The sequence below is a fragment of the Echeneis naucrates genome, chromosome 4, assembly GCF_900963305.1.
Source record: "Echeneis naucrates chromosome 4, fEcheNa1.1, whole genome shotgun sequence".
NCBI classification, from domain to species: Eukaryota; Metazoa; Chordata; class Actinopteri; order Carangiformes; family Echeneidae; genus Echeneis; species Echeneis naucrates.
In genome coordinates, this window is record NC_042514.1 from 20,109,246 (window position 1) to 20,134,140 (window position 24,895).

Genomic DNA, 24,895 nt, shown 5'->3' on the forward strand with positions numbered 1-24,895 from the left:
AACAGTCTCAGAATAGATTGCACACTCATTATGAGATACACAATTGAATATTTCTCACTGAAGTTATTAATGTTTATATTAAGATAAACTGGTTGCATAGTAACTGTGGGTGCCTGGGACACAGTGTCCATCCATGGGGGATACTTGGGGATGTGACTGCATAGATTGCACTGTGAAATATTTGGCGTACTTTGGACAAACTCATACACACAGCTTTCAGCAGTTGAATGTGGCTCCCTCCTCGACAGTGTCAGTTCGTGCACAGCTGTTTTGGCTCTATACAACTCATCCCTTAGCATGTGCATGTTGTAAAATAAGAACCAATTTGCTGTTTTGACAGTTTTGAGTGAAAACATTGCTCTTTTTTTTTTTTTAAACTTGTTTTCATTGAAGTACATTGCAAAGTTCTATTGCAAAAAACATAACGGCATACAATATTGTGTTTTATAAGGCTCTCATGATCCATAAGTTTTCTTTATCAACAATGGTCATTTTATTCTTGACAATAAAAAGATCATATTTGGGATCTACTCTATCCAAGATAAATGACATTCAGCCTTCCATGCCAAAGATAAGAACACTTAAGTAATTGGTTTGATTTGAACAATAAAGTATAATAGAATATTGGTATAACAGAATTGGTTTAATAGCTGTTCATTTCCTTCTCGTTCTTAGAGTACTGTTGGCCTTGACCACTGATTATTTGATAAAGATTTATCAGTAATCGGGTTTTGCATCATTATTGCATCATTATTCCACAACTGAAGTTTTGCTGGGGGAAAAAAATTCAAAATAAAGTTCACAGCACAATGGTGGCAGTTTTCATAGCTGGACTTCATGGATCGATGACAGACACTAGCCCCTTTTCCTCATGCATGTCCATGGAGACCTGGCCTCCCTGATCAGCTCAAGCTCAGCTCCGTTTAGCTCTGTTGGCTCACTCCTCTGTAGATGCTCAGACTGTGAGTTCGAAATGCCTGCGAGCGTGACTGGCATGCTAGCCACTAGCAACGCTGGCTACATAAAGCTATATTGATGCGCTTCCAAGATGCTGCCATAGCTAGCAGATGAAGCTAACACTGCCAAGACAATAGGATGGGACAGATGCTACCTGTCCTTGCATGCTCCCTCCAGCCAGATTGTTCCCAGTAACAAAGCAATAAACATAATAGATGAGCATATCAATTTCACAGCTACATTCACACTGCAATTAGGCATATGATTTACTGCTTTAAACCAAGCCTTAGTTTGTTTTTTGGCTTTCCTTGCATGCTTTTTCTCCAGCTTGACTCTTCTTTTGCGTTTGATCCACAGTTAAGACATGCAGGTCTGATGAATTAGGAGCTCTCTTGTGTCCTAATGCATGAGTGATGATAAATATTTTTCTACTTTGGGATAAACTGACATTCTGCCCAGGCTGTGGCATGCTTTTATAGGCCCTGATTCATAATTTAATCAGTTGAATTGGACTTGGCTGTTAAATATGAAGATTCAACTAATCATTCCTTTTTATTCATATAGACTACTTGGCAATCAGAAAATCTAGGCATTAGTTGCATATATATTTTTTAGCATTTAAAAATAGGTAAAAGACAGTTGCATATGATGCAACATTTTAATTGGGGCTTATTTGAATTGCCAACATATAATGTTGTACTATGGATTTGTCAGAATAATGAGACAGGTAGCATACACATATTTCTGTTTAAATCAAGCTTTTATAGCCTATTTTTATTTCACTTAATACATAAAAATGTTTAAATGAATAAACACCTGAAACAGTTAAAATAAAATTCCCAACATTACCACCTCATGATGTCATGTGTATTTAAATTTTTTTTTTATTTAGTAGGTATGCTAGCTAACCCTGTTAAACTATAAAAATGTACTATTGATTCTCATTATTTATCATCCTAATTGAAATGCTTTTGTAATCTTATATGTATTTAATCCTGTCATGTAATGCACGCTGTCCCAAAAAAAAAAAAAGTTCAACTACAGGGGAAGCCTAATATATTGTCAGTGTATTGAATATGCTGCAGGAGGTTTAACTGTCAAAAGATAAGAACACTCCTCTTAGACATATTTGCAAAGGAAGAGCAAAAGTATATGCATTAGAGTAGATGCATTGAAACCTGGGATTACATGGCCTTATCATTGCGCTTTGTGCAATTAAGAAAAGCTAATTATGTTCCTAAGAATATTTTTGCAGTGACCCAGAGGGTGCAGTGTCTCATCTAGTTATTACCAGTCTGCCCGCTTCTCTGCTGTAGTCCCGCTGCAGGAGAGCGATGATGATCCATTTTTTTCTCCCTGAGGTTCTCATTGCATCTTATTTCCACCCTTTGTATTTGTAGACCAAGATGCCTCTGTACTAGAACTTTTGGAAAAAGTAGAACATTAATATTCTGCAAATTGTCAGACTTGCTCCTTGGCCAAAGTGTTAGCCAGTTCTGCAATCTGATTGGATTCCGTGCATTGAGTTGATGGCTCACCCTCAGGTGGGAGGCCATTGCAGTACTAACAGATGCCATGGCAACAAGGAAGGTGTTGATTGGTCTTTGGAGAAGCCACACAACTCTACCCATACTCTTGAGAGGACCCTGGGGTCTTCCACTTTAACCTGTCTGCATTTCTCTCTTGTTTTGCCATGTGACTTTGGAAAATTGGCTCCCTGACGCAATTCAGACATCAACCAAGTATTTACTGTTTCTTCATCATTTCGTCTGAAACTAATTGAGGAAATGTCTTGGTTTTCATCCCATGATGTGGTGTCTAGTGCAGAGGATATTTGAGATGCCCCCTTTAATACCAAGCCCAGTATTTTTCATAAGTGACTGTCATATCATGAAGTTCTGATCAGCGTTTTTTTTCTGTCTGCATGCATAGTAAAAATCTGTGGTCTAAGGCATTTTGTTCAAATAACATATAAACAGAAAGATTTATGATATTAATTTGTTAATACATCAAGCCAGCACTGTGGATTCGAGTAGCACCATCAATGTCAGTTCCCTTTCTTTGGTTGCATTTTTCACAATGTTCTTGTCCTAGTTTAGTTTAATCTGAATACATTGCTCAATAATGCTACCATTATTAGTACTCATTTTTAGTTCTGTACTCACAGGCAGTCATTTAGTGACTAACTGTGTGGTGGTCTGCTGCTTCCAGATCTTTTCTTATTGACAAGAGATACAAGCAAGCAGTATCCTTCAATTTCCCCCTGCCTGTTAAGTTTCACATAATATGAAGGCCACACTGTGTATATATATATATATATATATATATATGATCAATATTTAGCTAGTGTTTTCATGATACTAAAATTTTAACCTTGAAACCAATACCCAGGAAAATACAGATAGAAAATAACAAAAATTGAAAAGGCATAGAGAAATATTTTTAGTAAGGCAAAAATAACACTTTCTGTAATCAACAGAACTGCAAGCCGCTAGTTGATTTAAAAAAAAAAAAAAAAAAAGACTGACACTGCCCTTTGCAACATTAGTGCCCATTGATAACATTAACAATGCCAATTTAATAAGTTTGTGTTACAGATTGTGACTAATAAGTGTTATTTTCTCTTCAAAAGTCCCAGAGTGAAGCGGAGAAAAGTTGACCTGCTACTTAGAATATTGTGGTTGTATTGCTGTCTGTGGGTATTTTGCACTAATTATTATGTTAGTTTTGATGCAAAACAATAGCCATTATAACAAATTAAATTAAAATTAAAATATAAAGTTATCAATTGTAACAGAACATTGCCCTCAGCTGAACGATTGGTGGGGCAAAAAATACAAAATTAAATGATTAAATATTACCCGTTAGATGCTACCCAAAATAAATGATATCTCAGGTTTAACCTCTACTTTGTGTATATATTTTCTATATAAGACGCCTGCATGCAGACTGAAGTGAACCAGAGTCAAATTCCTTCTTTGTGGGCACAAACTTGCCATTAAAGATGATTCTGATTCTGATTCTACAGAGACACAGGACCCAGGGGCAAATGTTAAAGGGACCTGTCGAGATAAGGCTGTTCTCAACAGGATATGATGATTGCTGACTGCCCAGTCATTTAAATAGCCGATGGACATGCTGACTATCCCACTAGTGGGACCTCGCATCTCTGAAAATATGGAGCAAATTTTAGATTTGGCCTTATATTGATAAATCGAGTTTAAACAAATCAGTTCTTGCCTAAAAAAATCTTGACAGAACAATAGTAGTATTGTGAAAAATGTCACTTCTCTAGAAGGCTATGTGCCACCTGTGTGGAGAAAGGCATGTATAGTCGATTCACATGCACTCTCATCGATCAACCGATGGGTGGGAAGTTCACTTCGACCTTCACAGTTCACACTTTGGACAGCCACCTTTATTAATAAACAGGCTTTACTAACCTTTTATTCCTTCCCTATCCTCCAGATACAGTGTTTTTGTGTTGATACTTTTTGAGCACTGATACTTTTTACAACCCTAAATTTAGCACCTTTTCAGTTTGAGTTATTGGTCAGTTCTGATATGCAAATTCTTAACCATGAGTAATGGTTTTCATCTCATCTTTGAAACAGTAATGCATGAACATTCAAAGTATTTTCATGAATTCAACATTGCCTGCACAATAAAGGAAATTAAACGGTTAATATGGCTTTGCTGGTCTAGTACCAGGGATTGAAGGACAGGGCGGTCTTTGTGTGGACACCAGATTCACCCATGCTTCTGTTCTGTTAAGTCACTCTATCAGTAACAGCTTTACGACTTTACGTATATCACACACATCTCTTGTCTCTACCCGTTTTTCCTTTTTGCATATGAACCTTTTTTTGTGATCACACATTGTTTGCACAGTCACAAACAAGGCGCAATTCTTCTCACCCCCCTTAGTGATTATTACTCGTTCTGATAGGGACAGACAGGCCCTGCAGCTACAATGGAGGGAGTTGGTCGCTGGGAATGTTCAGGTGGTGCCATGTGGCCCTGCTTCACCATGTTTTGGCACATACATCCACCACCAATGAGGAGCTGCAAGTATACTTTTCTGTACAGAGACGTTATTGACCATTGAATTAGGAACAGAGAATGAAGTTGGGTAGGGAGGAAGGGAAGGAGATGAGGGGAATAAAGGAGGTGGTGGATATAAACGGAGAGGTGAGATACTGTGGAGAATGCTGGCTGAGCTTTTCCCACTCACTGACACAGTGCTGAAACTCCAGGGTAAATGTTTTTTTGTGTGAGTATGTGCTAACAGGTACATGTCTGACTGTGGCTGTGTATGGTTGTACACAGTAGGGATGGGATGATTATGTATTTTGATGGTGAAACTATAGGGAGAGGAATAAAAGTTTCATTATTATTATGGATTGTGATGATAGGATGATTAACTGTCATTCACGCTGAATGAATTAGTTTTTAACAATCAATTTAGCACAGACATACATACACACATATGTCGTAAACCACACAGTGTTATAGTGTAGTTAATCTTGGTATAACTTAACTGCTATGGCTGGACATTTTAAATCATGGTTAATAGTACCATCCCTAAATGTGTGTGACTGTGCATGAGAAAGCGACAGAAGTTGTGAAAGATGCAGGAGCCTCATCTGAATTCCCGAATGCTGCCAGACTGTGAGAACATGCAAAGACTTCTAGACACTGATGCTTACAGTCTATTTTTAGACTTACCCTTTCTACAGCAAGTAAATGGGGAAAAGGAGGAACCCAATCAATAATTTAAAATGAAATAATTTTGATGAATGCAGAAAAATGGCATCAAGTCACTCTCATTGATATTTTTTTTCTTTAGTTTTTTTGTATGTTTGTTTTTATTTGTCTGCATGCATGACCTATGAATCTTTGTCTGATGGGGGATTTTTTTTCCTTGTGACTGCTGTGAAACTATTTTCTAGAGAGCTGCAGAAATATGGGTGGGTGGGATGGGTTTAAAAATAAATACATGAAGCAGAGGCTCACTTAATGTCCATCTGAATCTTAACTCTCGTGTTACCTTCAAGTTAAGCCCTGCTGCTCATGTATTGAGCCGATTGATGGCCAGGAATATACAATGTTCATCACAGTAGATGGCAACATTTACAATCAAACCAAATACACAAAATATTTCTTCTGAGTCAAACAACAATGATTGGCTGATGAAACATTGAATTACTGTATGTGCAAAAGATAGTGAACCTCCGACTGCATTGGTTAAGTCAAGCAGGTAACAGTCTCAGGCGAAACACATTTGGGTGCTTAATTAATCATTTAAGCAGACCAATGAAATGAGACATCACTGGGAAGAGTATTTGGCCTGCACTAAATAAAAGAGAGAGGAAACCAACCAAACCCATGTTGTCCCATAAAAATCAACAATGCAGAGAGCAGAGGAGATATCTGAGGACACGAAGAAGAGGGTCAGCCTGGGGAGGGCCATAAGACCATCTCCAAAAGATTTCAGCTCCACCCATCCACTGTAAGACAAATAATTTACAAATGGAGGACCGTCAACATGACAGCAACTCTGCCTAGAAGTGGACGCCCAACAAAACTATCACCCAGAAGCAGCAGAAAAAGAATAAATCAGGTAAAGGCCAACCCACACATCACCTGTAGAGATTTGCAGACCTCTCTGGTAGCATCTGGGACAAATGTGCATGCATCTACGTTTTTTTTTTTTATTCAATTGATTTTCATTCATGGGAGGGTTGCTAAAAGGATGCCTCTGCTCTCAAAAAGAACAAAGCTGCCCGTTTCAATTTTGCCAGAGAGCACTTGGACAAACCAGAGGTCTTCTGGAGGTCCACTCTCTGGACAGATGATTCTATAAATAGAATTATTTGCTCACAACCAAAAACAACATGTTTGGAGAAAAGGCAACACTGAATATAAAGAAAAGAACCTCCTCCCAACAGTGATGCATGGTGGTGGAACTGTGAAGGTCTGGGGCTGCTTTTCTGTTTCTGGACCTGGACAACTATTATCTGAAGAACCATGAATACTCCGGCATATCAACAAATTCTTGACCAGAATCCTCTGCCATCAGTCAGGGAGTTGAAGCTGGGACGAAAACGGATTGCGCAACAAGACAATGACCCAAAGCATTCCAGCAAAACTACGAAAGAATGGCTTCAGACGAAGAGGATTGGCCCAGTCAAAATCCGGACCTAAATCCAATTGAAATGTTGTGGTGAGACCTGAAGAAGTTGGTACATACCAGATGCCGCTCCAACCTCAATCAACTGGCTGAGTTCTAAAAGGAGCAGTAGGCAAAAATCCCCACAAGCAGATGCGAGAGGCTGGTTAGTGGTTACAGAAGAACATTTTCTTCAAGACCCCTGTGTTGTATTGTTGTATTGTTAACCAATTACAAATATCTCCAGCTAGAGCTGAACAATAAATCAAGATCAATATATGATACAATAGAAGTGTTTCAATAACAGTGATATGATTTTGATATTGTGATATTTTGATGAACAGTGTTTATGGCATCTGTCACTGACTGACCAAACAAAAAGAGCACAACACGATATGTTATGTCGGTGCGTCATAATGTACACCACAGGCATGCAGCCATCATTCAGCTTTCAGTGTTCTGCAAAATGTGCCAGAGAGGAGCTGACAAGGAGCGAGAACACATCAAATGTGAAGCAGTTCACTCCTGTAGAATATTCTGAACCTGAAGATGAGGCTCCATCGCCACCTTGCCCCTAAATTAACATCACTAGCCTTCATGTTTTTTTTTTTTTTTTGGTGTTCTTTTTTTCTGTGTTCTGTAGCAATTCAGAATACTTTTCATCTTCTTTATTGTATATTAATGACAAAACCTAGATGTATGTTTATTTGATGGCAAATTGATGTTTTTGTTTGGATATAAAGGCTGAATACAAATAAAGTTGAGTATTGATTTACTTGTACCTTTTTTTTTTTTGCATTTATTTATGTACTTTTTAAAAAAAATTAATCCTTTAACAAACAAGGGACTCGCTCTACTTATTGATATGATATGAGTCCTGGTATCTTGACATGTAGACGGTTGTCCTTTAGACCTTAATTCTGTCGCGAAAGCCAGACCCAAGTCAAGCAGCACTAGTAATGCAACCCTGTCTGTGCTGTCATTTCAGCTTCTGTCCTCACTATTTACATGTCAAAAACTTTGCCCTTAGGCTATGTCTCTCCACTCAAGGCTGCTCCTGCGTTGCCTAACACCATCCAATTATTGTGAAGATGATGGCGTTTACATGCGTGTATAGTCCCATTGGTCCTTAATTTGAGTTCTGGCCTATTTTTCCAAACAGAAAATATAGGTCAGTCTGGGTTTCTATGTGAATGCCTGAGATCATCGTCATTACAATAATATTATTTATCTAGTCTTTGTCTTTTTATGGATGGATACACATGCATTCATCTTTCCCTCTTCTTGTCCTATACTTATCTGTCTTCATCTACCCCCTCCTAGAAGTAGAATTTTCCTTCATCAACTGGTTAGCTTGTGTTGTCCATCTGTGTTTTAGACTTTGCTCCTGACATGTGTGGAGGTGGTCTGGTGCTGCTTGACTTTACTAAAAAAAGAGTGCAAATCTAATAAGACACATTGGAGCATGAACAGTCCAAATCTAAATCATCCACTCATAACACAGCAATCAAATAAAGAAAAGAAATGCCCTAAAATGAAACCAGTCTACCCAGTGTGCAGTACTGAATATAAACATAGAAGCAATCACTTTAAATTAACTGAAAAAAAAAGAATAAAAATTTGATTATTTATTTGCTATATGCACATATCAAGTAAAATATTGTGTTATGGTCTTGAACATGAAAATGTACTCACATTCAGCAAATTTGGTTTCTATACTTTTTCTTTGTTGAATTTCATGACCTCTTACAATGGCCATCCCAGTTAAACCCCCTTAGAAGTTACAGTTCTGTAAAACTTCATGCTCTCAACTTTAGGCAGCTGAATATTGTGTTGACTTTGGCCAATGTGTCAAAGTATGTCTGAGTTTCAGTGGCTAGTCTTACAGAGCACCAACAGCCCTTTATATGTTCAGGATTAGGGACTATTGCACACTTTTAACAGATACTGATGTATTGTCATCCCTGTGGAAATATTGGCTGACTCACTGACTATCTGTCTGCCTGACTGAGAGCTGTCTGTCTGTCACCCTTTGCATGTGAACTTCAAATCACAGCTGTGGAGCACTGAGCATGTAGCCGCCAAAGGCAAGGCTTTACACTGTCATCAGCACCACACAGCTGCCTCTGGGTGCTATGCCATATGACATTAACTGAGATCGATCCTCTCTACACCTCAAGGAGCTGCTGCACTACACAGCGTGTGTTTTCTGTGATTCTGCAGCCGCCACCTCAGAGCATAGAAAAGGAACTCTCCCTTTAGCATGTGTAGCTGACTGACAATGACCCCATCTATGGTTTTAAAATGTACAAAGTTGCTTCAGTGAAAAAGGGGGGGAAAAAAAAAAAAAGTTTTGTCTCATCAGTCTCAGGTGCCATAAGCCATAAGGCCTACCCAAAAATCAGAATTTCATTGTTGACAGCAGAGCGTCAATAAAAGTTTCATCCATGTTTTTTTTTTTTTTTTTATAAATATAAGCTGAATGAAACATATATTAACAGACTATGCTATTATGGATCTTGTTGTTTTTAACTGAGGCAGATGGTTGGACCATATGGAGAGAAATATATAAAAAGAATTGGTTCCAGTGATTGATTCATCATTATCTGTGATGCCTTGCCCCATTATTTCACCATGTTTTACAAGTAAGCATCAAGATCATATCTTGGATTTCAGATTTCAAATTATATTTTAGATTTTATGGCAGATTGCCGCACATGGTCTCTGTTGTCACTATGTATCATTCAGTATAGAGAAAGTTGGAGAGGAGTCGGGTCTTTGGAGACAACTGGGAGAGAGAGAGAGAGAGAGAGAGAGAGAGTGTGTGTGTGTGTGTGTGTGTATTTTTGTTGTTGTTGTTGTTGCTGTTTCCCTTTGTAATCCTAGGAGGCTAACACCCATCCAACAAACATGCTGTCTTTGTATTGTGTTGAAGATTCAGTCATGTTGAGCTGGTGTTTGACATAATGTAGGACCAGCATGGAATCTGACTGAAAATATCAATGCTGATATGTGGTGATACGCAGAGGCTGTCACAAAGGTTGTATCCATATGCTGTGCCACTCACTCGTGAAGCTGTGAAATTGGGTTGCATTCCAACTAGCCTGGAGACAGTATTGCTTTCACTCCTCACTTTCTCTCTCGCCACCTCTTCCCTCTTGCTCTTTCTCTCTCCCAGCCCATCTTACTGGAGCATTCTCTCATAAACTGGTAGGACAAAACAACTAATGTGGCATTAATAGGGTCACATCATCACGATGCAAAGCTTTCTTTCCTCTCCTTTCAGTGAAGCTCAGGCTGTTGTTTATCTTCTTCAGATGTAGCTGTAGAAATGGCTTACAAATCCCTAAGGCCAGCATCTCTCACATGTGAAGCCTGAAAGTTGATTTCTTTTTTTTTTCTTTTTTCTTTTTTTGGCTTTTAAAACAGGCTCTACCGTAGAGAGTGCCTTCTTTTTGTTTATTCAGATTTTCAAACACTGCAATTGATTCTACCACTCCTTTGCAAACAAGACTTATTTACAGACCCTTTCCAAAGTCAGTCCTGTGATGTATAAAGCATTTTTTGAGAAATATATCTTTTGTGGGTGTTGTATTAGTACATAATTTTAAATTGACAATTTGGCATAATTTTAGTTTCAAATATAAGTCTTTTCAGATTTAATCCAGTTAGTTAATTATTTGTATCAGGTTTTCACTGTTTCTGTCATTCCCTCATTTGTAACAACATAGTGTGACCAATCAGTATTAGTAAACTTAAGGACCATATCATCGTTGGAGAAGTTTCTCTTTTCTTAAAACCTAGGCTCACCAAATCAGCATGAAATGTAATGCCATTTTCAGTGTGCAATCTGAGCCTTGGTAGCCAATAGAGAAAAAATGTTTTAAATGTCTGTGAGTGTGTTTTTCTCTCTGCTGGCCTTTGAAAGATGCCGGTTAATCTGCTTAGTCCTTTAATTGTTAGTGGAGGGGTTGGTCCTTCTCCTAGCCAGAATAAAGTCGCTGATCCAGAAGTAAAACGATGACCACCACAGTTATTCCTTCCTTTAGGTTATACAGCCCACCAGTCTTCTTTAGCCACCCTTCGTCTCCTTCTCTTCCACCGTACCCTCCCTCAAAGGGAAGAAAGCCTCTTGTTCTGACAATAGATATTTTTTGCCATATGCTGGCTTGACATCTTCATCAGGTTCACAGCAGGTTACCTTAGTTAACTTTCACTCCACTGCCTGATGGGATTTTCTCCCTCTGTTTCTCCAACCGGCTCGGGCTCAAAGTCTAGACGGCCTCCAAGGCAGGGTCCCTCCAGCCTTGTGTTCACAATGGCTGTATTGTAGATGGTTAGTGGCGGTAGTTTCCTCCTGTTACAGCGAATAGGCTAGTGCTAAAACAATGCTTTTGTCCAGGGGCATATGAGGGGGGCCTAATCCACTACATACTGTGAAATAAATCTATCTCAGAGATGAGAGAAGGAGTGAGAGAAGCAAAGTGAATGAAATCATTGCCAAGGAGGTTAGAGTGCAGCAGTTTAACCCCTAGCCAAGAAAGAAGGAGGAGAGGAGGCAAAGGGAGTGAGCGAAAGGAGGAACAAGGAGAGGCAGACGCTACATCCCTTTATCTCAGGAGCACGGATGGAGGAGAGGGGCTGCCGGTGGCTTTCACAGTTTCTCTTCTCACCAGAGAAGCTGCTGTTCACCATATGGGATTTGGCCTCTCTTAGCAAACAGGCCCCCCATTCACTTACAACACGCTTTGAGTTGTTCATGAAATAATGTGCTTTTTTTTTTTTTATGCCTTTAGAACATTAGATGGCCATGAGGACTCCAAGTCTGTATCTGATTCACATAGTATAGAGAATTATAAAGTGGAGGCTTTCATCCAAATGTGTATTCACACTGGATTCAGGGTTAGCCCTTTTGTGTTTTACTGAACTTTCTCTAGGTTTTACAGCCACACTGCATTCAGACCACTGGTATTGATGCCAAGAGGATCGTATAGAAACGCTGTAATTCACTGTAGGTAGATGGTGTTTTCCAGCAGTTTAACTTTATGTCAGTCAAGTAAGTTAGGTTGTACTTTTTTAGGTCAGTAACAAAACTTAAAATTGCAGTGATAGGCCGTATACACCATCTGATACGCTACAGCCATATGGGAACTTATCCTTTTCAGCCAGCAGCATTAAGTCAACATTAGGAAGGACATCCTCCACCAGCAGCTTTTCCAGCCTATTCAGAAATCCCTAGAGACAATGATTTATGCTTAGATGGCGATAACAATATTTTAAATTTTTAGTAGTAGACACTAAACAGATTTTGAGCAGTGAAAGATTAAGTGGTAGTCTTTATTCATTTTTTTCCTCATGATTCAGTGCGCACACATCTCGCTAATTTATAAGTAGCTTCAGTTGAGTGAGAAGAGGTCTACCTCCTTTTAGGCATACATCCATTTCTTCCCTCATCTCATCCCTTCTCCTCCCACTCATTCCCTGTTGTCCTGCTCTCAGTTCCCAGCACCCTTCACCTATTAACCTTCCCTTCTCCACGCTCATTCTCCTACTCTGTCTTTTAATGACAGGTGTCTTAGGAATAGCAAAAACATTGATTTTTGACCATCTCAACCACCACCAGCGAGAAAAATTTGTGTCACGGCTCAGAGCTGCTTTCATGTTGCCCCCATCATTACAATTGGAGGTCACCCATGCTCACAGATCAGTGGGCAGGCTTCTGTACAGGAAATATTCACTCCTAAACTTGAAACCTGTCTCTAAACACACATTTTGTATGTATAGTACAAAACATTGTGCACATTATACATAAAGCACATGGACACAATATGTTAAAGTGTTGGAACCACTTGCACTTTGCAGGCAGAGAGCAGTGTATTCTCCTGCAATATGCCCTCACATTTAGCCACTTTCATCTCCTCAGGTGTGAATGGAGGAATCTAACTCCTGATATAGGTGATTTCAATCCAATTCTCACCCGCATGATCTGTTTACACTCCATTGCGGTAAAATATGCCATCAGTTGTTTTACCCTTGTCACTCCAGTTACTGTCACTGGTTTCATTTCAGTGGAACTGTTTGATTTAGCGCCTAGATTTTACCAACTGCTGCATTTTTGACATAGATGGAGATAGATTTGTTAGACATCAGCCTCTTTTATACTTATTTTGCCAGCAGGCTGAACATGGCATGGTTAGCATAACGTAACACAGGTGGCCCACATGTTGGAAAACTGTTTAATGAGTGGCAGTCTATTGGTTTTCAAATAATGACAGAAATGTGACTGTCCTTGACCATATCACTGTCGTTCTCTTGAACTAGTTGAGAGTAAAAGTGTAACATTAGCTGTGTTTGACCTCAGAACCACTGTGTCTCCAACTTTAAAAATCACAGAGGCAGTTCTTTCCAACAGTTTGTCTAGCTGTCTTATTCTTGTTGTTTTGTGCTGGCTCCCCAGCAGACTGCAGCATAGAACAGTATACTTGCCACCACAGACTGGAAAAACCTCTGCAATATCTTTCCGCAGATCTAAGCATTCTGAAGAACAGAAGCAGCTCTGCCCCTTTCTGTAAAATGCATCTATGGTAGGGGACCAGCCCAATACAAGTGTACAGTACACTTTAAAGCCACAGCCCCCAAAGCTCCAAATCCTCAGATACTGGCCTGCTTTGCAAGTCATGTTGAAAATCACACTTAACTGAGATTTTATACAATCAAAAAAATGAAGCAAGCCATTTTGCATATTTCACAGTTCAGAATTCTAAAATGTATTATAAAATGTTTATTGTTAATACTTGGTCAGTCTCAGCGAGTCTTGTGTGGATTTAAGAGTGCAGGATCTGCCATTCAGACATCTGTCCCCCCTAGTGGAGTAGCAGGGATCCTCCACACCTCCATAGACTTCCACTTTCAGCTTTAACCCTCTTGAAGCTCCCTCTCGTGTCCACCACATGACCAAAATGAATGAAGGCAGGGGCGTTCTAATGCAAGAGAATGACAAACATAAAGGGTGGGGTGCAACACAAAGTGAAGAGGACAGAGTGCTGCAGTACGGGTATTAAAGAAAAAGAAAGGCTATTGAAGATATATATATATATATATATAGCAGTATATATAGTAGTAATAATACATTAAAATTAGAGATGAAAAAGAAAAGAAAAAAGAAAAGCAAAATGACTGTGGGAGGCATTATTATTACAGGTAATAATGTAAAACTATATGCTCCCTTTTCTGTCGAGCATTTGTGGGAACTTCATGTGTTGCACTTGATGTCAGAACATCATTTTGAATTCAGTCACACTTCCATTTATAACACAGAGCAGATTGGGTAAGGTGTGAACAGTGAAAATACAGCCAGCATCATACGGAATGTTGAGACTGGGTAGAAAGAAGTGTTCTTGTAGGTTGCACCTATTTTGGGCTTTGGTTTTTCCTCACCTGTTCAAGGTAACTTGTTCTCACTACAAATTCTTTGTCCTCATCCATCCACTTATCTGGTTCTGGGTCACGGGGGCCGCAGCCTCAGTAGTCCAGACACTGCTCTCTCCGGCTACTTCAACCAGCTCCTCTGGGGGATACGAAGGTGTTCTTAAGCCAGCTGAGATATGATCAGGGTCTTTCCCAAGCTCTCCTCCCAGATGGGCATTCCTGAACACCTCCCCTTGCCCTAGCAGTGGCTCAACTTTGAGGGCCTCATGGATGTCTGAGCTCCTCACCTATGATGAAACCTCCCACCCATTATCATTGCAGACACCGTCCCAATTCATTTGTCCATTTCTCACTTTATTTTCCCATCACCTGTGAACAAGACCTTGAGTTACTTCAACTCCTCATGGCAGGAACTACTTGCTAGCCTGGATTGGGTAGTCCACCCTTTTCTAGCTGAGGACCATGGTCTTGGATCCGGAGGTGCTGTTTCTAACCCCAGCTGCTTTACACTCGGCTCAAAACCTTCCCAGTGTGAGGTGGAGGCCACTCCCTGATGAAGCCAGTAACACCACATGTGCTAAAAGCAGAGATGTAATCCTAAAACTGCTGAACCTGACCTCATATGCTACTAGAAATGAAATCTAAAAATTATGAACAGAACCAGTGACAAGGGGCAACTCTGATGAAGTCCAACCCTAAACCAAAATGGGCCGGATTTACTGTACTGCCAGCAGTGTGAACCAGACTGACTCTGATAGCACAGGGATTGAATGGCCTGTAGCAGCGGGCTGCATGTAGCCTATTTGGGCAACTATTTGGCATAGACTTTCCCAGAGCTGCTGAGGGGTGTGATCTCCTTATAGACGGAACACATTTTCTGGTCCCATTTCTTGAAAAGGGGGGACCATCACCTCAGTCTGCCATTTCAGAGGCACTGTCCTCAATGTCCAAGCAATGCTGAGAGGCATGCCATCCAGGACCACCCTACAGCATCCAGAATTTTGAGCATTCACTGGGTTAAACTCAATCACACTGGCTGAGAGCCGAGGAGCTACAAATAAGCCCAGACCTGCCCTTTGCCTCTCTGGTCCAACTCCACCCAAGTGAGGAGCCCAGCCCATATTAAGCGGGTTGGTTCTAGAGCTACGGCACTGTGTTGACGTGAGCCTGACTTTCTCTAGCTGGTACCTCTTGACCTCTCATATCAGCTCAGGCACCCTCCCCACGAGAGAGGTGATATTCCACGTCCAAAAGCCAGTTTTGTCAGTGGATAATTGGACCGCCAAGGTCCCCGCCTTCGGCTGCTCCCCAGTCCACATTGCACTAGACCACCGCAGTTCCTCCTATAGATGGTGGACCCTTAGGAGGACAGACCCATGTCTGCCTTTGCAGCTTAAATCCAGCCAAGAACCAGTTTTGTTCATTTGTTTTCGGTTAATGATGCCTGTACTTTACCTTTTGTCATACTTTTCTAGGCTGTTTGTCTCTTTCTGCCATAATTCATACTTTTTTTGGTACTGTGGAGAATGCAGACAGTGGAAGCAGTCCTGCCACCAGCACTTCCTGTAGTACATTGCATTTACAAATAAGCTGTGATGTGACTTTATCATACAGTAGGGTTTTAAATATGATGCCATAACTGTAAAATTCCATGTTGACAAAATTTTTATAGTCGGCATAATCAATTATGCCCACTAATCGTTGGAGCCCAACAACGTACTCAGCAGGCACTCGCCTTCTCTGTACCTCCTGCCCCCTTTTCCTGCATAATTCTCCAGAAGCACTTCCATCCTCTCACCCAGTAAATCAGCATAAAATAGCACTAGCTGTGGCATAAAATCAGCATAAAATAGCCTCAACTGTGGCAGATCACGGGGTGGTGGGGTTCGTTTCAAGATGAGGGCACATGAAATTATCCAACTGGATTTTATGAGGCATCATGGATTCTGCTGTGCCCTGTCATCCGTTAGTCCATTGTAACTGCCTCTCTGAGACAGCCTTCTGGTTTAATACTGTCTTTTTTCAATTTTGGATATATTGTTAAACTGTTATAGTTAAATATACTTATATACGTTCAACCTCCATAACTTATGCCTGTTGAATTACTTTTTTTACTCAAACCCACAGGACAGGCTTTGTTTTGCAAAATAATTATAGTAATAATAATAACAAAGCTTGATCTGTGAGAATTGTCTCTTCAAACCCTTTCCATTGCAGCTGAGGCCACAGGGTGACCTTGGAGCTGTGGAAACCATTTTACCAGAGACCCCTGCGTTTAGTCAGTGGCTGGGTGTTAGGCAGTGCCTTGTTGTTTGCTTCCTTGCAACCACATTTTTAAGCCAGACAAAAACAAGGTTTCTGCTTTTTTGGCTAGAAGCTAGCTTTAAGAGAAACGTGAACATGCTGTAAGAGTGGAAATATGGTTTTTATTTTAAGAAAGATTTTGTGCTGTGGTGCTAATCCCTTATTTAGCAAAAATGTTCAAATAAACACCAAAGATAATCCATTGATAATGACATCTTTAAAGCTAGTTACAGTTACACACAACAGTTAATTGAAAATGTCCAAATTGGGTAAGTTCTTTATTTATAAATCATCTTGGCTAAGATCACAACACCAATTTTGTGTACTTGAAGAAACAAACAAACAAAAAAAGTTTTATAATAATAGAGCATCACCTAAAGCTTTGCCAGCAAATGCCTTGCTTATATATGTGTAGGACTTATTAATAAACTAAACTAGACTAGTCCTGATATGACTTTCTTAAATGTTCATGATGTGGCATATAATATAAGATATTATATCTATACAAGAATATAGATTTGCATATTTGCAGCACATGCAGCTTAGACAGTATCTTGTCTTTCACTGTGCACTAGTCTGTATCTGTATGTGTGTATAAGTCTGCGTGTGTGTGTGCGTGTGTGTGTGCGTACAGCCTCGCCGCAGCCACCCTTGCCCCCACCCCTCTCATTAATATGTATGTGTTCTGGGGCAGCTAGCGAAGACGGCGTGTTTCTCACCAGCTGATTAATGCTGTCTGTCAATTACCTCTAGATCCAACCGTGCTGTGGAACTTCCCCCAGGACCACACAGACCAGGTTGGAACACACTCTGCTTTTTCATACATCTCTCACTGTCTTCCTCTCTCTCTGAACCTCGTTTTCTCACTTATTCACTGTTACAGCCAACCTTCTCCTCCTTTCCCATCTTCCTTCCTTTCCTAATGCCCTTACTCACCCTGCCATCCTGTGGTAACCACCCCCAACACCTACCACCATATCTCTCCTCCCAATCTGTGCCTTGTTTCCTCTCCTCTCCTCTCCTCTCTCTCTCTCTCCCTCTCACTCTCTTTCTCTCTCCACCTCCTCTTCTCTGTCTCATTGCATGTCTGTTGCTGGTAATGAAAAGCAGTGAGCAGGTCTTCAATAACCAGCGAATCAGTAATTATCATGCAGCCGTGACAGGAATGCACACCTCTGTTTTCCTCTCCGTCTTTTTCTCTCTCTGTCTCTCCCTTTTTATCCCTGACTTTCTGTCTCATTGTCCGACTCTTCCTGCTTCCATTTATAGCATTATCAGGTTAATTTTCTAAGCTAAGAGAGTACAAATAATGTTCTGCCTGTTACAGGATTATATCTTATCTCTCACTAGTCTGTACAGCTGAAGAGTCAGATGATGACATTTTATTTTCATATTTTTGGATATAATTTCAATTGATTATAATGATGCTCACCAAAAAAATAGCTGAGCTCTGGGAACAAAGTAAATTAGCTGCAATGGTATTGGAAGCATTGGAAGGAATAAAAACAGTCACATTATTATAAACTGAAAATAAATTTACAGTGTACAAGAAGTCAGTTTATCAACAACACTTAGTTTGGACCTCAGCACCAAACTAAGTCTACCCAAAAGTTCCCATAGTAATCCGAATCCTTTATCGTGTGTGGAGACCGCCATGGTCTATACGGTACATCAAATTCTACCCAGAAATCAGCCTGTTACCTGTAGTTGATTTGTACAATGTACAGTTCTGGTAAGGTTTTAAAATCTTTTCTTTTTTTTTTTTTAATCACTGGTGTTCAAGTAAAGCACAACCAAACTTTATTACTCACACATCCTCTAGTAATATGAGTAATCATTTTGATTTTGAGCATTTTAATCTAGTAGATTAGAATATAACATTCTCCTGTTGTTGTCCCAGCATGCTATGACAACATTACTCTGTGACTGTGACTTTCCAGGCTCTGTGTGTGTGTGTGTGTGTGTGTGCGTGCGTGCGTGCAACCGTGCATGTGTGTGTGTGCGCGTGTGTGATTTTTGCACTGACACTTAGATATGACAGGAAAAAGAAAACAACATATGCAGCATATTGTTTCTGTGTCAAGAGCCGCCGCAGGACAGAACATGACCTAGAGCAAATCACTGGACAGACGTCTGCAGCAGCCCACTTCTGAAAGAAAGGAGGAAATGTACTGGTAAAATGAAAAAATAGGGAGAAAGACTATATTTTTTAGGATATCTATTTCTTAGCACCGCACCGAAGCCAGACAGTTTAAGTTCTCCTGCCTCTCTGATCCACTTTGAGCAATAAACGGGCTTGTGAAAAGATGCTTCAGGCAATGTTGGCTTGCCCCACAAGAACCAGAGCATGCTATCAGAGTAAGCGGTTAAGGGAGTAAGGGAATGAGAGAGAAAGCAACAAATTAGACTTACAGAGGTAGGCTGTGGATATGAGTGATAGTAAAGTGAAAAGTGAGTGAGTGAAAAGAACAACTTCATCTGAGAGAGGTGGAAAAACACTTATAAGTACACGTGTGTATGGATACATGCATACAACCTGGTAATAGCAATACAGGTAACTTTTTCCAAACTTTCTGACTGGTATATATATATGTACAGGTTGGACCTTCTTCTGCTACGGACTGTTAGAAAGTGCTGTATACATTACTCTGAGATTTTGGTCCATATTTGTTTGACAGTTAATGCAGATTTGTTGGCTTCACACCCATGATTTTAATATCCTGTTCCACCACGCCCCAAAGCTATACTGTATTGGATTATTATCTGGTGGCCGTGGTTTTTTGTCCTTTGAGTTACATTCCAGGTTTCCTACTTATAGTAGCCACCAGAAGATGGTACACTGAGGTCATAAAGAAATGAACAATACAGTTGCAGTTAAATGATGCTCAAATGGTACCAAGTCGCTAAAAGTGTGTCAAGAAAATATCCCTCACTTCATTATGCCTCCTGTCTGACAATTCTATCCCGACTTCTGGCATCAGGAAGGTGTTTTCCACCAAAGAACTTCTGCTCACTGGATATTTTGCCTTTTTTGGACCATTTTCTGCAAACCTTAGAAATGGCTGTGCATGAAAATCTCAGCAGACCAGCAGTTTCTGAATTACTTGGGCCAGCCTGTCTGACATTTACAACTATTCCATGAATCAGTCATTTGAATAAATTTTCCCTCGGTTTAAACTTTAAACAGATCAATTTGACCATGTCTACATACCTAAATGCATTGAGTAGCTTCCAAGTGATTGGCTGATGAGATATTTACATTAATGAGCAGTTGAAGAGGTATACCCTATAAAGTGGACCGTGAGTGTGTGTGTATATTATATGAGCCTGAGTGTTTATCCATGTATTTATGCCTCATCCTTTCGTTTCTCAAACATGTCTTTTCTTTTTAGCCCCCCACAACCTTTCTTTTCTTTCATTCGGTTGTTGGCCAGATTGTGATTGTGTGCATAAGATGGCCTTTAAGATGGCTTGTTAGCATGCTGTGTACAGAGGGATTGGCCCTTTCCCCATTTACATAAAGGGTGTATTCACAGGCCTCATTATCAGGATCAGGCCTCCTTTCCTCCTTTTTGGGGCTGTTGTCTAGAGTCCTCTTTAGCCACATTTCTGTCTCTTTCTGTGGCCTGAGCTAGCCAGCATATGGTAGCAGCAGCCAACAGTCTCCACAGAGAGAGCTCAGAGCTCAGAGCAAGGCCTCCTTTTGTTTAGGCTGTTATTGTTGCTCAACGTAATGACATTTGTAGGCCGTAGGATCAGGGTGGAGGGGTAGGTCTACCCCAGGGGAGAAGAGGAGAGCAAAGGAGACAGAGAGAGTGAGATTGAAGGAGTGGAATGGAAGGAGGGGGAGAGGCGAAGACATGAAGACAGACAGGGGTGTGGATTATGGAAATATGAATTGATTTTTTTCTGTTCTGTGGTAGAATAGAAAGCTCAAAGGAGAACAGACTGCAGGCTGGCTGGCACACCGGGGTGGTGCTGGGGAAATACGAAGTGAGAGGCGCTTGCTCCCTCTTTCTTTCTCTCTCTCTTTCTCTTTCTCCCCCTTTCTTTTTCACTCTCTCTCTCCCTCTCCCTCTCTTTTGCATACCTACTCCCCATATTCTTGCCTCAGCCCTTGAGACTCTTGATGCCCTGGTCATCTGCTGATGCCACTTGGATAGAGAGGGAGAAGAGGGAGAGATGGAAAGATGGAGGAGAGGGAGGGGATGAGAGAGGTAGCTAAAGCATATATTTGAATCTCAAGAAGGGCTTTTTTTTTTTTCAAATGGAGCAGACAGATGGAAATCTGTCCATTTCCTCTCAGATCTCATCCCAAAGTTGTGGAAAAAAACAGACACACACACACACACACACACACACACACACACACCCTCATGCGTGCACATGCACACTGACATGGACATACTCAAATAGAAATGATTCTGGTGGTTAATTTTAACTAACCATTGTATGATTTTTATGGAGCACAGTAGAACAATGAATAATATGAGAAACAGTCTTGGAACCATTAGCACCTTTCAGCCCAACAAACAGAAACATATTTTTAAGGCTTCCAGTCTTTGCCCTCCTTATTGGATATTTTTTTTTGCTTTGCTGATATTTAATGTGTTGTATGTGGAAGCATACAATAAAATAATTCAAAAATAATCTCTAAAATAATCTAAGATACTTAGTCCTATATTAAGTGTCAAATAGAGTTCACCAGTCTAACAGCCTGTTGGTAGAAGACTAGTTGTTGTAGTAGTTGCTGGGTAGGTAAGGCCCCCCGTGTTGAGGGCTGCTCCTGATATGCATGTACTCAATGGAAGGAAGGCTGCAGCAGGTTTCAGCTTCTACCGTCCTCCGCAGCACCTTTCTGTCAGCAGAAGAGTAGTTCCCATGCCGGGTGGCGATGGAGGAGGTGAGTGTGCTCTCTGCCACACACCTGTAGAAAGTTGACCTCAAACACCAGATTTAGGAAAATTTTCAATTCAACGTGAGTTTTACCATAATTTTGATATCTGATATCTGATGTCAGTGAGAGTGGTTTGTAACTGGGGGGACCAGACCAGCGTCTCAAAAAGAGTAACTAGTTGAACCTTGAGGCAGATGGGTTTTAATAGCAGAGGGCCAGTGAAGAATCAGCAAAAAACATAATCTGAGTTAGAAATGGGCACAAGCTAAGGAAAACTGGAGTCATCGACAGCCATTCAGCATCAACAGCATGAATCCATGGGCTCAACGCACTTCGGCTACTGGTGGTTCCATTGCTACTTCCAGTATGATGATGGCACAAATCAAATTGGTGTCACAAACTGAACAGTTAGTTCAGAATATGATTAAATATCTTTTGGATATTGCAGAACATAACAATAGCTTGATGGTTGCACTGAAATTATCTTAAGCGTAGAATCGGAACTATTAAGGGTTCTGACTATTTAAGAGTAAAGCGAGATTAATGTGTGTTAGTAGAGATTTTCTAATGATGTGGTGAGTGTATATTTTTGAGATAAATGTGGAAATGTTCCCTACGTAATGAAGGTCCTTTTCTTGGACATTTCCTATGTTCCATGAAAATTGATGTTATAGTTTTCCCTTGATTCCCATGAAATGCGCAGATAAGTTCAGATTCTGCTCACACTCTGTTGTTGTTGTTTATTTTCGCTGTAAACTCTTATTGTACTTGATTTTCTCTTCCACATTTCACTTTCCATCTTGCTCTCTTCCAACAATATCCAGGGGAAAAAAAAAAATCATTATGAACAGATTTCACTGCAGAAGCTTAACTTGTTTTTAATACATTCTAAGGCTGCAGGTGCTGTGATTCAATCAGGATTATCTATATTTTAACACACATATGACTATTAATATTAATTAGTCACATTGAATACATTCCAGGACTATTTGTGAACATTTTTTGCGACTTTGTACACTGTTGTGTCTAAATGAACCATCACTGTAACAAAATAAAATTGTCCCCATTTGAAAGAAATTGACTCCCACCCCTTAAGAAGACATACCATGTCTTTTATTTTAAATTAAATTTGGAACTAATGATCTTCCAAAAGTATCTTTAAATGGTACAAATATTTGCTTTAATCACATTTAGTAGGGAGGTCAGCATCTATACTAAAGGCTACATCATCAGGCTCATCAAATTTGGTATGCAAGAGGTGCAAATATAATTACAGGCTTCAAATCCAATTATTCTATTATTCTAAATATTTTTATCGAGCAATTTTAATTATTTCCAAGTAGAGTTTGTTGTTGTTTTTTAAAAATATATCATAAAAATATACATTTTTATATTATCTTCCTTCTTTCTCTGTGTATTTTCTGAGAATTCATAACTTCAGACTGAATTAAACTCCTATTTCCCTTTCTGGTCATCAACTTTGGGCTAGTGGTGAAGTGTTCATCCGACTCAGTGTTGCTATGACACAATGTTCCATCACAGCAACTTGCCTGACATTATGTGATTGGTAGCCACAGATGTTTGGACTGGCCCTGGGTAGGTGTGGCAGGAAGGTTTTTGGAGGAGTGGTTGAATGGTAGATAGGTGGGGGAGCAATGGTTTGAGGGATTGAGGTCAAGGAGAAGAGCTGGTGGTCATGATTGGTGGCTTAAGCCCAGGGGGAGCTGAGTACTGACTCTGAAGAGAGAGGGAGAAGGAGTGGTATTGAGAAAATCAGTGTGTGTAGTATCTTTACTGTGGTGCTGCAAAAAGCGCCATCAACCACCCCCTTTCAATCTTCCTATCTCTGCCCTATACATACATACATGAATGAAATCTTGATAATTTACAATGAAGTCCACATGAAAATTGAAAAATTTATAATATCATCCAATAAATATTTGAGAATAGTGGGACTTCTGTCATTCATTGCCTTCACTAATCCCCTGCACATTAATTCAGTACTTTCTGAGCATTCCTTGTTGATGTTAGCATTGAGTGGACTGAAATGGCGCTGAAGATTTGAAGCCTTTCAGTCCACTCAATGCTAACATCTGCATTTCAGGCAGATTGTCTTTGTTCAACAAAAAAGGAAGCATCCTGCCAGTCTTCTATAAACATCTTGTGCTTGTCTTCATATACTTAGCTTTGCATTTTCGCCATTTTTCCATCTGATGACAGTTAATCTGGCAGCGCAAGTTCACAACGGTGTGGGTTGTTCCCCCTCACCCTGTAACTAAATTACATTTGTTTTTTCACACTTTCCCATTAATATGAATAGGAACTTGCTTTCAAACATTTGACTGCTACTATAAATATATATTTCAAGTCAAGTTTGGTGGTTTTCATGTGGTTTAGAGTGAGTCTAAGAGCAGCATACCTCATGGCCATGAGCTTCATGCGGCTTGAAAGCTAAGGGTTGGCCAACCCAGCGTAACAGGCCAGGTCAACTCCCTGCCAAAGCATACCTGACTATGCTTTGGAAGGAAGTACTTTGAGTTTCTTCCTCAGCATTCAAGTAATGGTCATAAACCTCCAATTAGCATGAGGCTTCACCACAGTATTTGTAGACCAGATAAATAGCTGAATGTTCAATAGCTGTCCGGTGTACTTTGGCCCAAAGGGGCATAGTTTGGCCTAGCCCAAAGTATACACTGGGGTATAAACTGAGCTAACCCAGAATATACTTGGAGTATAAAATAGTGTAGCCCTCTTTAACCCTGGCTATAGTCTGGGTGGTAGTATAGTTTGGGTTGTTGCACCAGTAGTAAAAGTGATATTTGTCCTGAATATGTATGGGAACAATATAGAAAAATTATATGGAAGAGGAGGTTGACCTAAGAAAAAGAAAAGTATTAGGGTTAGGGTTAGGGATTAGAGTATTAGGTATAGTTGGGTCAGAAAAGAAAGTTTTTGCAGAAAGGGGAGATGCGGAGGTAGAAGGATGAAGAGAAAGTGAGAGTGATTACCAAATTTGTTGATTTTTTTTTTTTTTTACCTCAGGGACAGCAATTTCACAATGCTGGCCCTAAGGTATACAGACCCAACACAGAATTACAGATAATCAGTTTGTCTTTGGACTTTGTCACAAATAATAA

General features: G+C 40.1%; 1 protein-coding gene across 2 annotated transcripts in view; it reads left to right on the forward strand.

The window, feature by feature from the left end:
- dennd1b (DENN/MADD domain containing 1B) overlaps positions 1 to 24,895 on the forward strand; it is a 96,411-nt gene that overhangs the window by 2,926 nt on the left and 68,590 nt on the right. For both annotated transcript variants that reach the window (XM_029500264.1, XM_029500265.1), the window contains exon 3: positions 17,615 to 17,658. In XM_029500264.1, the coding sequence (XP_029356124.1) occupies positions 17,615 to 17,658 (44 nt within the window). The remainder of the gene's footprint in view (positions 1 to 17,614; positions 17,659 to 24,895) is intronic.